The sequence below is a fragment of the Gopherus flavomarginatus genome, chromosome 10 (assembly GCF_025201925.1).
Source record: "Gopherus flavomarginatus isolate rGopFla2 chromosome 10, rGopFla2.mat.asm, whole genome shotgun sequence".
NCBI classification, from domain to species: Eukaryota; Metazoa; Chordata; order Testudines; family Testudinidae; genus Gopherus; species Gopherus flavomarginatus.
The window spans coordinates 44,352,536-44,366,429 of NC_066626.1; the positions used below are offsets into that span (position 1 = coordinate 44,352,536).

A 13,894-nucleotide genomic window follows, 5' to 3' on the forward strand; every position below is an offset into this window, starting at 1 on the left:
AAATTTTGTATCTGGTAAATACTATTTGACCAGCTCTGCAGGTGAATGTTATGCTGCAAATATATCTCTGATGAATATAACAAAGAAAAACTTTCTCCAGACTGAAGTTAAATAAAAATCAAAGTGTTTTCTAAAGAGAATTAAAGCAGTCAGTTAGTTATAGGTAGGAAAGCTAATGGCTGATTTTGAAAAGAATAACAATCATCACTTTAGCATTGACTCTAGTGTACTAAATATTAAACATCAAGTGGAACTCTGGATAGTGATTTCCTACTGGCTGCTGGAGTTGGAAGCAGCATACGCAACATCATATCAGATAGAAGGGTTGGTGCGTAGGAGAGGGGCAGCCAAAAGAACTTTGCATCCCATCCAGATCCATAGCGTGTCCTGGGGTATTTTGCTATCAAGGCATGCTCCATGCATTTTGTGACTTTAGAAATGTCAGAGTCGCACAATCTTTTCATTGAAAATCTTTGAGCTCTTATATCTGCAGGGAAGAAAATAAATGCTTATGAAACATTCTCTGATAAAAGAATTTTAAATTGTTGACAGCTAAAACTCTGTAAAAGAAAAAGCAGAGCTATAGACGCTCTCTACACCCAAATGTTACTGTTAACTGCACTGTAAAGCTTTAGAAATCATTCTTTTTTTATGTTAGTAATAGTTGCTTATTTGCTGCTCGTGAAACAAATATTCAATAGCCCATAATTAATCTATGAAACTACAGGCTTTGTAAATTGTACATATGTTTCCAAGTTTTGCTGTTTATCTCCCTGCCTTCTGTAGCCTGAATTAAGTATATTTAATAAGTAAACTTCACTTTCTTTCTTCTTGAAACTTCCTCAGGCCCTCTAATTCGCTGCAAATATTCTTGTACCCCGTAAGAGTAACTCAAAACTAATCTTCAGCAGAACAGGAAATCCTGCAGCAGAAGAGGAAATACTCTTTAGTGAAACAGAAGACTAGAAAATCCTATGTAGAAAGAAAAGCTATTCTGTAAAGCATTGGGAAGTATATTGACTCTTCAACATTGTGATGAATTGCCTGGAAGAGTGAGGAGTGTCCTGCAAGGCAAAGACGTGACAACCCCCTAGAATCAAGTTCTCCTGGCACTGGCTCTCTAGCTGTCAGTCGTTGAGGACAAAGGACAATAATATGTTTTACCAGGTCATCAATAGAGCACTCTGTCAGCTGAATAGCATTCTTTCCCAGAGTTATCTGACCCAGAACATGTTCCACCAATCTAATAGGTGCACCAGGAGACCAAGCCCTTCACTCCAACAAGAGAGTTGTACTCCAAAGGAAATAATGGTCAGTCCATGATAGGTTAGCCAAGTCCATTCCAGTCCAGTGATGTTAAGTATTTGTACTTACACTCAACAAAGTATTTATCTCCATAGGATTCTCTGACCTCAGGAGTTAGTTGGTTCCAAAGTCTTAGCAGGTCTCTCTCAATAACCTCTGAACTAGTTACTCCAGTCTTAAAGCATCCTGGCTCAATTATGCTCACCTTCACTCCAAAATGCTGCATGTCTCTCCTGGAATGGATATAAAACAATAGCAAATGTTTTCATTCTGGGAGACCCAACAATTACATGATCTTTAAATATTTGGTTCTGTAATAACCAAAGTGAAAGTGTGTACCTTAAGAACATAAAGGTCAAATGTTGGTTTATTTCTGGTTACGTAAAAATGTCAAAAAAGTGCAAATTAGCTTTAGTATATGGCATATTGTCTTTTTGTTGTAACCTATCACAGGAAAAGACCCACTGTACAGAGAACTATACAATCTAGCTAGGAAGAGTGCTTGAATGCAGCAGCAGGTATACTAACACCTATTCTGTGTGGTTTGCTTAGGAACAGTGATGATCAAGGTAACTCCCAAATCCATGTGAGCCACACATCTAGCTGAAACACTGTACATTTCTATTCAAAGATGTAGAATACAAAGAAATGTTTCCAGTTCCTGCTGCTCTGTTATAATCTACTTCTGCTGGGAGACCATTAACAACCTGAAAGAATCGGAAAGCAAAACACAGCTGGGCAGATTCATTTGACTGCGTTAGGAGTCTCAACTCTGTAGATTTCATTGCCCAAATATGTGCTGAAGGTGAATTCATTTACAGTTAACTAATAAGAAAGGGAGCAGATGTTTGCAGTTTATATTTTGCTTTGTAGTTTCACTCCTTCACTCCTTCACCATGAAAATTGCTTGTCTCCCCAAGGGGGCAGCTTCAGAGACTTTTGGGGAGCTGACTCATTCATGTGCCATTCCAAACAATGCCACAGAATTGAACACTCTTGCACATCAGCCACTAAATCTGTTTCTTGGAGCATGTTCTGCTTTATCTGAATGTTCACAACTGTGCCCAGTCAATTTTACTAGTTCTACCTGCCTGTTGAGAGGAACATCTGGCTCAGCTCTTCAGCCGCTGTAAATCAGCATAGCACCATTGACAGCAGAGGGACAGATACTCATTGAGTCTAATATTCCAAAGTTATGTGTAAGTATCTTTGACATATGAGGGCCTAATTGCTGCCCAGCAGCACTAGTGCTTAGATTATTATGGGATATTAAAGACAGCAGAAGTTAAGGATAAAAGGGGCAACAAGGAAGTTTAGGCCAGTGGAAGCATGTGATTACAAGAACCAGGCAGAGGAAAAGACCGGCTAGCGCAGGAGCAATAGAACTCAGGAGCTAGTTTGCAGAGCTGGAGAATGAAGAAGGGGGACAGCAGGCAGTAACTGAAGGTGGGAGGGCAAGGAAGAAGAGAAGAGCAACTAGTCCTGTAAGAAGAGGAGAAGAGTCAATGGGTCATTCAGAGCCCCAGGGGGATTAAGGATGACTTGGAGAACATTACAAAGGAGAACAAAAGACAAGAGGACTTGCAGAAAGAAAGAACAGGAATAAGGCTAGAGGAGAATCACACCATCACCGGGAAAAGATAAGTCTATATGACTGGGGACTCCCTACTAAGAAGAACAGACAGGGCTGTCACCAGAGCTGATCCAGAGAACAGAAGGGTGTGCTGTCTGCCAGGAGCTAAGGTGCAGGATGTGGAGCTGAGGCTGAAAATGAGCCTAATGGGAGCAGAAAAGAATCCACTGATTGTCCTTCATGTGGGATCAAGTGATGCAGCTAGATTCTTGATTCTCGCTAGATTCTATAAAGAAGACTATGCCAGGATAGAGAAGACCCTTAAGGAAATGGATGCTCAGGTGACCTTCAGTGGGATTCTATCTGTCCCTAGAGGGGGAGAATGAAGGAGAGACAAGATCATGATGATCAACAGATGGTTCAGGCAGTGATGCTATAAGGAGGGCTTTGGGATGTTTGACCACTGGGAGGCATTCATGGACAGAGGAGTGTTCTCATGGGATGGATTCCTCCTGAGTAGCGAGGGAAATAGACTTCTGGGATGGAGGTTGGCACAACTCATTAAAAGAGCTTTAAACTAGAAACTCAGAGGAGACGGTTGGGAGATGCTCATGTAATCTCCATGCCTGATTTTAACATTGAGAGGGAGGAAAATCAAGTAAGAAATGATACAGCAATGGAGAAAGGAACAGAAGTGGGTAGGAGAATGGACATTAAGAGGAAGGATAGTGTTGAAACCAGTCAGATAGGCAATACTGGCAGTAGAATGACGGTATCCAATTGGGCAAGGAATGTGGGAAAAGCCAAGTAGCAACGGTTAAGATATTTGTACACCAATGCAAGGAGCCTGGGTAAGAAAATGGAGGCATTATAACTACCGGTGCACGAAGTGAAACCGGATATAATAGGGATAACAGAAACATGGTGGAATATTAATCAATGCTGGAGTACAGGTATTGAAGGGTTTGTGCTGTTTAGGAAAGACAGAAATAAAGGCAGAAGTGGTGGAGTAGCACTGTATATCAATGATGGAGTAGACTGTATAAAGAAATTAGAAGTGATGGAATGGATAAGACAGAATCTGTTGGGGCAAAATCACTTTGGGGAAGAAAGCTACAAGAGGTTCCCCTGGGCTGATGCTTGGGGTGTGCTACAGACCTCTAGGATCCAATTTGGATATGAATAGACACCTCTTTAATGTTTTTAATGAAATAAATACTACTGGGAATTGAGTGATTATTGGAGACTTTAACTTCCCAGCTATAGATCGGAGGACAAGTGCTAGTAATAATAGTAGGGCTGACATTTTCTGGATGTGATAGCTGACAGATTTCTTCACCAAATAATTGCCAGACCAACAAGAGGTGATGTCATTTTAGATTTGGTATTGGTGAGTAGTGATGACCTCACAGAAGAACTGGTTGCAGGGGACAACCTTGGTTTGAGCTAATTCAGTTTAAACTAAATTGAAGGATAAACAAGAATGGATTTTCAACTAAGGTCCTGGATTTCAAAAGGGCAAACTTAAAAACATTAAGGGAATTAGTTAGGGAAGTGGACTGGACCGAAGAACTCAAGGATCTGAATGTGGAGGAGGTGTGGAAATACTTTAAGTCAAAGTTGCAGGAGTTATTTGAAGCCTGCATGCCACGCAAGGGGGAAGAATTCATAGGGAAGGGTTGCAGATCAATCTGGATGAGCAAGCATCTCAAACAGGTGAAGAGGAAGCAGAAAGCCCACAAGGAATGGAAGATGGGATGAATTAGGAAGGAAAGCTACCTCTTGGAGGTCAGAAAGTGTAAGGATAAAGTGAGAACTGCCAAAAGCCAAGCCGAGTTGGACTTGCAAAGGGAATTGAAACCAGTCATATAAATAAAAAGAAAACAAGAAAAGAAGTGGGAGCACTAACCACTGGGGATGCGGTGGAGATTAAGGATAATCTAGGCATCGCCCAACACCTAAATAAAAACATTGCCTCAGTTTTCAATAAGGCTAATGATGAGCTTAGAGAGATCATGGCAGGGTGACTAATGAGGATGTGGAGGTAGACATTACCACATCTGAGGTGGAAGTCAAACTCAAACAGCTTAATAGGACTAAATCCGGGGGCCCCCAAATAATCTCCTTCCAAGAATATTAAAGGAACTGGCACATGAAATTGCAAGGCCAATAGCAATATTTTTTAATGAGCCTGTAAATTCAGGTTGTACCCTATGTCTGAAGAATTGCTCATATAGTTCCTCTTTTTAAGAAAGGGGGAATAAAGTGATCCAGAAAACTACAGGCCTATTAGTTTGACCTCAATTGTATGCAAGATCTTGGAACAAATATTGAAAGCGAAAGTAGTTAAGGACATAGAGATACACAGTAACTGGGTAAAATACAAAATGGGTTTACAAAAGATAGATTGTGCCAGACTAACCTGTTCTCTTTCTTTGAGACAATAACTGATTTGATAGACAAAGGAAATGCAGTAGATCTTCTCTACTTGCATTTCAGTGAGGCATTTGATACAGTTCTATGTGGGAAATTATTAGTTAAATTGGCTGCCTGCTCAGATGGGGCTGATTGGTAGTCTCATAACAGCTCTAAAGATAAAAGAGCTGCAAGACAGGAGGGCATGTTGGCTGCCAGAGGAACTCCAGAGAGGAGGCCCCTTCCACAGACTGGCAAGGAGCTGCAAGGGACGTCAGACATCCTGAGAGGAAGCACCAGAACAAGACCATTGGAGAAAGCCTAGTGAGAAGGCGAGGTAGGAATCAGCTCAGGGAGCAGTAAGGGTCTGGGAGGAACTCGTTCAAGTTGCTTCAGACAGTGTCCCTGAGCTATAACCCAGTGAAATTGGTCGGCGTGGGTTCCCCTACTACCCTCCAGCACAAGGCATGGTATAGACTTTGGAGCAAGAAAAGATGCTAGGCCTGCATGGCCTAGAATTGTCCATTAGAGCCACTGAACTCCTCCTCACCCTTTATTACCCCTAAAGGGTAGCAACTAATAAGAGACTGGCCAGAGGACTGGGGTCATAACAAGAAATCAATATTGACTTTGTGAAGGGGAGAAACTGAATCAAACTCAGGGTAGCACCCACACAGCCACAAGAGGGCGCAAGCTGGTGAAGGCAGCCTCAGACATAGGAGTAAAGTGACTACACAGAGCAAGACATCTCAGATGTTAACTATTCGGGGTTTTCACCTTGTTAGCTGAGTCAAAGCTGCATTTCTAGCACTTTGTACAGGAAGGTTTATGCTGTTAAAAATGGGATAAAATTAGAGAAAGCTCCAAACTAACCCCTCACTAAAGGGAACAACCCAAACCCTGGTGAGGATCAGAATTTCACATCTGGTCTTGAACCTATTATGATCTCAACCACAGGCTCAGATTCAAACAGCTACAAACTGTAGAGCATTTGAAATCCAGAACTAGCATCACAAATCTATCTCTAATGACTCACCGTAAGATGTCTGAGAAAGCTTCCACGCCCCACTTTGACAAACAGTAGCCACCACCTAAAAACGCCAAGCGACCCATAACACTGGCAACGTTGACTACTCTTCCTTTAGCCTTTTTCAAAAGTGGGAGAAGATTCAGGGTGATTTCAATCAACCCCATCAGATTAACATCCAGAATTGTGTGAAAATCATCTATCTGCATCCAGTCGTTGGGTGCCATCGGTGTTGCTCTTCCAGCATTATTTACCAAGCCAAAGAGGCCTAAGAGTATTCCAAAAATATCACATTCAGTACGTGCCAATATCACAGCAGGGAGTGAGGTTGCAGACAGGATGCATGGCAATAGATTGCGAGAGCTCACATTTTGCACACGGTTTAACAAGATGAATGTCGCTGACTGGGTTTCCTCATGACTATCTAAATTTATACCGTACAGCTGGCAAACTTACTTTAACCTTCCTAATGCTTTAGTCAAGGTTCTAAATTAGAACTGGGTAAAATATGAATGGAGAAATGATTTCAGTTGGAGCCATGGCTTCCCAGGCCTTCTCAGTACTAGACCTGAAGGGTGTGTCTACCCTGCAGGTGGGAGTGAGCCTTCCAGCCCAGGGAGACAGACTGGTGCGAGTGGGACTTGCTCTAGCATGCTAAAAATAGCTGCGTGACAATGTGGCACTGGGAGAGCTAGCCCAAGCCACCACTTGTGCTGCAACATGCACACGGCTGCTTTTGAATGCTAGTGTGAGCCTCACTATCATGAGTTTGCCTACCTGGGCTTAGAGCCTTGCTCCCAACTGCAGTGTAGACATACGCTAAGTGGGCCTAGAGCTCTCTCCATTACCCCATCCATAAAACGGAGATGATAATGCTCCTCCACCTTGGTAACATACTTTGGGCTCTACAGATAAATAGTGCTGTACAAGTGCCATGTTATTAATATTACTGCACCCTGCTCAGACCAGCCTATTTCTAAAGAAAGAGGATAGTGTAGACTCCCTGCTAAGTCAGTGCTTGGCCTCTTTGATTACACAGCTAGAGTGAGGATTACAGTGAATGTTCGCTGCGGTTGCCTGTCCCATGTAGACTAGCCCGAGAACAGCCTGGTTTGGTGCTTTTCAGATGCGGTATGTGGAGAGGAGTTCAGCAAAGTCCCTGGCAAGATGAGCTGTGCTTATTTTTCCTAGTCCCACCACTGGAAGTAACACAGTGCATGTCAGAACAATATGAAGGTTGAATTGATTTTGGACTTTAGAACAGCAGAACTGAAGTTATCACCCGATTATTCAAATGAAAAAAATGCCTTATTGGTAAAAATATTTTGCTTTGCTGTTGGACCTCAGTTATCAACTTTGCCAGCTTCTAAGTACCAGTTATAACTATATACTTTCTTCAGCTAAATAAAGTTGTGTTTCCCCTTGACCTTACTCACAATAACTAGTCTGCATTCAGTATCTTATTTCTATTGCTAATGTGAAGGTAAGAGAGGAATAGACCTCTTGCCATAGCAGAAAAATTCATTGGGTTAGGAACAAGACAGACTTTTTATCATTTTCTGCCAAAAGCAGAAGCCAAGTAATGATCTAAACTCTCTGTTCACAGGTATTCAGCGACACATGTTCTTCCCTCTTTCACATCATTAAACTCACTGGTGTGCACAGAAGTAGCGCTCTCTGGTACAAAGAAACACCACTGTATTAATAATCCAAAGGGAATGATGAATTTGGACAATGCCCCTTTTGATTGCTACACTCAGTGTCATCATTATGTGTGTATTACAAAAATCAGACTTGTTGACATAGAAGAAAACTAACTGTTTGCTTTCCCAAAGGAGAGCGTGAACTCAGATAGGCATTTTTAATTGGCCAGGCTGACTGATTGCTTAAGTAGGTCAATAATGTTCTGATTGACTCCAGTTAGCACTCCCACAAGCTGAGTTCTTTACCTACAGCTGAGTGAGAATTAAAAACGCGTGCAAGTATATTTTCTGACTGTTAAAATATCAAGGAATCTGATACTTAGAAGGTCCCTGATTGATAAAAGAGGGCAACAGTTGAAACTGGCTTCTGGAACATAAAACATTCTTGGAACTATGGTGGTTGGTGTTAATAAATACCTAACCAGATAGAACCATAGCACTGAAGAAAGTACAGCTTTAATCAGCACAAGAAATGCTCCCGTGCGGCTATTATGGAAGATTACTACCAGAACTCTTCTGTTTTATACTGGAGTATATTTCATAATTTGTATGGAGTGCGGCTATACAACTTACCCTCCCCATCTGTCTCTTGTTTCACAAACTCCACTGCGTTGGCAATGCTGCTGGAGTCAGTTAAGTTCAGGATCACAGTCTTCAGTGAGAGGGATGTGCAGGCTAGTAATTCTCGGCTTCCCTTTTCTGTTAGACATGCGGCAATGACATGGAATCCCCTTTGGTCAAGCTGTTTAGCCAGCAAGTTTCCAAACCCACTGTCACATCCAGTTATGAAGACGTGCTTTCCATTCAGATCTTTCACGTTAAGACTGTCTCGGGTGAGCCAGCAAATAATGAGGAAAAGTATGGCAGCCAAAATTCCTATCTGCGCTGAGTTTGAAAGCAAGGCCTATAAGCAAATCATGTTAGAGAACTGGGAACTTAATGGAGTAAATCTACTAAATCTATCTCCAATTTTAACACAGCTCCTGTAAAAGGCTTTGTGTCTAGTTCCAGCTTTTTCTGTCCTACTGTGAGTAAAATGGGGCACAGGCTTAAATGCTTGGGCACAGTTTGAATGGTATCCATGAATAATATATGTATTGACAGAGCCTTTCTCTAAACTTCCTTGTCAATAGATTTCCATTGTTTTCAAGATGCAGCTTCACTTGCCCTTCTCCCTAGTCTGCAAGATGGTTGGAGAATGTTTTAGGATGACAGGAAGCATGTCCCTCACCAGCATCAGAGCCTCCTGTTGTGAACACTTCTGATTAGTGAGGGTATTGCTGGAGAGAGAAGAATTCTGCTGCAAAGGAGTGCAGTTTGGTATGATCATCTGCTTCTTGCCACCCACAGCGTTCTTCGCTTCATAGCACAGAGACTGTGTGAGCTCTGGGTGAGAACAGAAAAGTCTGGGCTATACGGGGTGAGTGCACTGACTCCTTTGTTGTGTGCTTTGTAAATGTCAAAAATGCTGGTGCTCACAATCTGCTTTTTTTAACCTCTGGTTTTTGAGCAAGGCAGCACTTCAGAGCAGTATCTGAAGCTGTTTTCTCTCTCATTATCTCCCTCTCACTAAATAAGTGGTAAAATGAATGGAAATACCTATAGCAGGAAAGTGCTGACGGGATCGCCGATCAGCCTGACTTTATTGCGAGAAAGAGGATTTCAAGAACGTTGTTCAGTACAAGTTGCCACAGTGATTATTGTTGCATATTTAAATAAACAACATTCTCATTCATGGTGACAGTCCACACTCACACATGCTTCTTCATTATCACGGGCTGGCTTTGGATGCATTTGCACTTTGGGTTGGGGCAAGAATTAAACTGAAGCTCAGGGCCAAGGAGGCTGTTTTCAAACTTGCACACTGAACACTAGATCCCAAATCCATTTGTAGACACCTAAGCAGAAAAGGTCTGGTTTTCAGAAGTGCTGAGCACCTGCAGCTCACAGAGTTTTTTATGGGATCTGGGGCTGCTCAGCACCTTTGAAGTCTACTTTTATGTAGGTGCCTAAATTTGGCTTTAGTTGCCTGATTTTAGGGACCCAGATTGAACATCTGAGCCTTTACTGTTAGTTTTTCAGAGCATTTAAAAAATAATTACATTTTAGAGAAATGTGACTGATCATTTTTAAATCCTTGAAGAAGTTAAATGACCCCTCCACAATCTTTCCAATTTTTGTTTACCTAGAGTTCAAAATTCTTTTGTTTTTTAAAATTCATGTAGACAGGCAAAATGTCACACAATAATCAACTGTTTGGATAAATGAACATTAAAACAAAGATAAAATGCTGAAATTTTAGGCCTGGACCCTGCAATCCTTACTTGTGTTTGTATTCCTGTCAGACCATTGGAGTAATTACATCATTTTCTAAAAGTCATAGAATAAACCAATCTTTTATTGGACTAACTGCAATAGCCAACAAGACACTGTGTGGAGCACAAAAATTATTCTAGTCAGTAGGACTCATGTCAATAATGCCTGACAATGGAGTGTTTTATGCAGAACCCATAGCTGGTTGGTTAACAGTCTCTAGAAATCATTCTGGAAAAGTAGCAGCTTAAATCTGAGTATCCCTTTGTCACCTCTTCGCCACTGTAATTTGTTCTATTACTAGTCTGCAAACTCATATAGCCTGTAGTTTTGCGCATTGGTTTTGTTCTTGTGCTGGTACTTACATTCTGGGGAGGCATCTGCAAGCTCATTATAAGATTCCAAGAGAACAGTGTCTTTGCTGGTTACAGCTAGTGCTGGCCTGAAGAAGTTGTTGCAAATTTTAATTCACAAGGCTTTTCAGTAGGATCTGCACAATGATACCTCGCTGAGAGTCTCAGCATAGATTCTGTACTCTGTGGTACTGTGTGATCCCTGTGCAATAGCTGACAAGCCCAGGACAACTCCCTTCTGTTGATTATGACTTACATTCTGATGACTATTTTAGTCTCTCACCAGGAATTAATCTTATGTGTATTCTAAATACCTGTGTATCCCACCTAAGTTGTCTAAGCTTTGCTGGCCTAAATACGGTAATTCCCAAAGCACAGGGATTGTCAAGACTCATTAAGGAGATAGAATTTATCCCATTTAGAGGCCTGATCCAACTCCCATTGATTTCAGTTCCTCCATTGATTTTAACAGGCGTTGGATCAAGCCCTCTGGGAATTAATCTTGTTTTTTTCCCCTATACATGTGCACAATTTCTGTTTGCATCAATTGGAGTTGCAGGCTCAAAAAGTGAGGAAAATAAGCTCTTGTGTTTGATCATAGTTAGGGCCAATTTCTTTTTTCTGATCTACATTGCCTATTTCTGATCCCTAGAATAAATGATGTATCTAAGAAGTTGACAGCAACTTTTTTTTTTTAAATAAAATATTTAGAATCTGTGTGAGCTAAAATCTCCATCTGGGAGAAGAATCCACACAGAAGTATGACAGCTAACAAACTGCAATATGCTGGCCCAAAGCCCCTCCTCGCTCCCACAAAACCTTGTGAGCTACATTTTGGACTTAGATTCAAAAGAGTTTTCTACCTGTATCTTGTTGACTTCCACTCTTTTATCCTCAGTCCTACATATCCTCTACCCTCATAAAGGCAGAGCTGCCCTCTCATAAACAGATAGCTAAGGGTTAATGTTCTTTTACCTGTAAAGGGTTAACACAGGGAACCCAAACACCTGACCAGAGGACCAATCAGGAAACAAGACTTTTTCAAATCTGGGTGGAGGGAAGTTTTGAGTGTGAGTCCTTTGTTCTTGGTCTGTTCTTTTCTTGGCTCTGAGAGTGACCACAGGAATCTCTAGGCTTTCTAATCTTCTGTTTCCAAGTTGTAAGTACAAGGATAGTAAGACAATAGGTTTATATTGTTTTCTTTTGTATTTACATGTGTGTAGTTGCTGGAGTGTATTCTTTTTGGATAAGGCTGTTTATTCATTTTCTTTTAAGCAATTGACCCTGTATATTGTCACCTTAATACAGAGACCATTTTATGTCCTTTTTCTTTCTTTTTATATAAAGCTTTCTTTTTAAGACCTGTTGGAGTTTTTCTTTAGTGGGGACTCCAGGGAATTGAGTCTGCAGCTCACCAGGGAATTGGTGGGAGGAAGAAGTCAGGGGGAAAATCTCTTTGTGTTAGATTTACTAAGCCTGACTTTGCATACCCTCTGGGAGAGGGGGGAGAGAGATTAGATCTCTCGGTACTTGTGTTTCAAGGACTTGAAGCAGGGAATCTCCTAGGGTCGTCCAGGGAGGGGAGCCTGGGAGGAAGTAACAAGGAAACAAGGGGAGGGGGTTATTTCCCTTTGTTGTAGACTCAAGGTATCTGAGTCTGGGGGTCCCCCAGGGAAGGTTTTGGGGAGACCACAGTGAGCTAGGCACTGTATAATTCCTGGCTGGTGGCAGCGATACCAGGTCCAAGCTAGTAACTAAGCTTGGAGGTTTTCATGCTAACACCCATATTTTGGACGCTAAGGTCCAGATCTGGGAAGAAATGTTATGACATGCCCCAGGCAGGATAGGCTGGACAATTCTGGATTTTGAAATGAATGCATAAACTGCTTGTGAAAGGTGATCTGAACCTAATTGAATGAAAATGTAAACTGGAAAGAAAAATGCCCACTCCTTATGCCTGCTGTGTGATGTAGCCAATAGAGACCTCTCTGGCTGTATGAACATATATGTGTCTTTTAGCTAAATCAGAACTCCTGAATCAAACTGTACCATTCACGACACTATGTGGATTTGCAACTTTCTCTGGAGACTTGGGTCAATGCTTTATTTATTTATTTATTTATTTATATTTTAAATCCTGTATTAGCATACAGCATTGTGGAGGTGAATTTTTTTCCCTGGGTGGGAATTACACTGAATCTCACTGAATTTAAACTTTTATTTAAAATAATTAGGAGCTAGTTTGTGCAGGCCTTACAGTGCTGAGCCTTTACTCATGTGAGTTCCTATTTTAAAGGTTTTTGTTTTAGGTGTAGATGGAAAGGAGATGTTTGCGCTTGTTTTGTAGTACAATCCTCATTGACATTCCTCCCTTTTTTGTTTCTATCTCCAATTGTTCCTTTTCTTCTTCTCTTTCTCATAGTCTCTCTCTTCTGCTGCTTCTTTCTCACTCCACCTCTCTCTCTGTCTATAAAGGTGACTGATGTATGGCTCCCCAATACACGCCTGGCAGTCTGGACCTGCCCAAAGATTCAAAATGTCTGTCACATATGATTTAACATTGTCAGTATATACAGTATATAATGCAAAACATAGTTAAAATGACCCCCTCACTGCACTATTTTCCATCAGAAGTCCCAGGCTATTCCTGGAGGAGCATTCCTCTAGGTCTCTTTGCTGTCAGATTCTATCCCTATTTTGAGATGTTATAGGCCTCCCCTGACTGAAAACAGGTGTAGTAGAAAAAAGTCTAAAGGGAGACTCAGTACTGACTGTTGGTGCTGAGGATCCTGGGTTCTGAATGGTGTGAAATCTTTTGGGAGGGGTGTAAAGGTCCTGCTTAGCTTTCCCAAATCAGTGACTAAATGATACTCTTCCACACAGGTAGCTGACAATTTGTCAGCCTCCCGAGCACTCTCAGAACACGAGGTCTGAGAGAACACAACAGAACGGAAATTACTTAGGCAAAATGCGAGCTCGGGCTGCGATGCTCTGAGAGAGAGTGTAAAGCCAGGCCCAAGACAGCTTGTCGTTTACAGAGTGCCATCGTTGAAAGCTGGCATTTCTCGCCACTTCCATGGGCTTACTTTGTAATCAAACCTCTAGGTCTGAGAAAATAGAAGGAAAAATGACAGTGCTTGAAGGCTGACATAGGGAAGGGAAATGAGATGTACAACTCCCCAGGCGCAAAAAAAGTCCAACATTA

At 41.6% G+C, this 13,894-nt stretch overlaps 1 protein-coding gene across 1 annotated transcript; it reads right to left on the reverse strand.

Moving 5' to 3' along the window:
• Positions 1-236: 236 nt before the first annotated feature.
• LOC127030213 (retinol dehydrogenase 7-like) lies at positions 237-10,728 on the reverse strand. The gene is made up of 5 exons (XM_050916296.1): positions 10,702-10,728; positions 8,597-8,927; positions 6,330-6,588; positions 1,375-1,538; positions 237-487 (listed from the first exon to the last, which is right to left on the reverse strand). The coding sequence occupies exons 1-5, from the start codon at positions 10,726-10,728 to the stop codon at positions 237-239; spliced, it is 1,032 nt and encodes a 343-aa protein (XP_050772253.1).
• Positions 10,729-13,894: the final 3,166 nt, after the last annotated feature.

Bases quoted from the DNA above. Each gene is read 5' to 3' on its own strand.
- LOC127030213 (XM_050916296.1), bottom strand. From the start codon at position 10,728: ATGAGCTTGCAGATGCCTCCCCAGAAT. The intron at 8,928-10,701 runs GTAAGTACCAGC...ATTTGCTTATAG, and splicing joins TGCAGATGCCTCCCCAGAAT to GCCTTGCTTTCAAACTCAGC. The intron at 6,589-8,596 runs GTAAGTTGTATA...GAATACTCTTAG, and splicing joins ACAAGAGACAGATGGGGAGG to GCCTCTTTGGCTTGGTAAAT.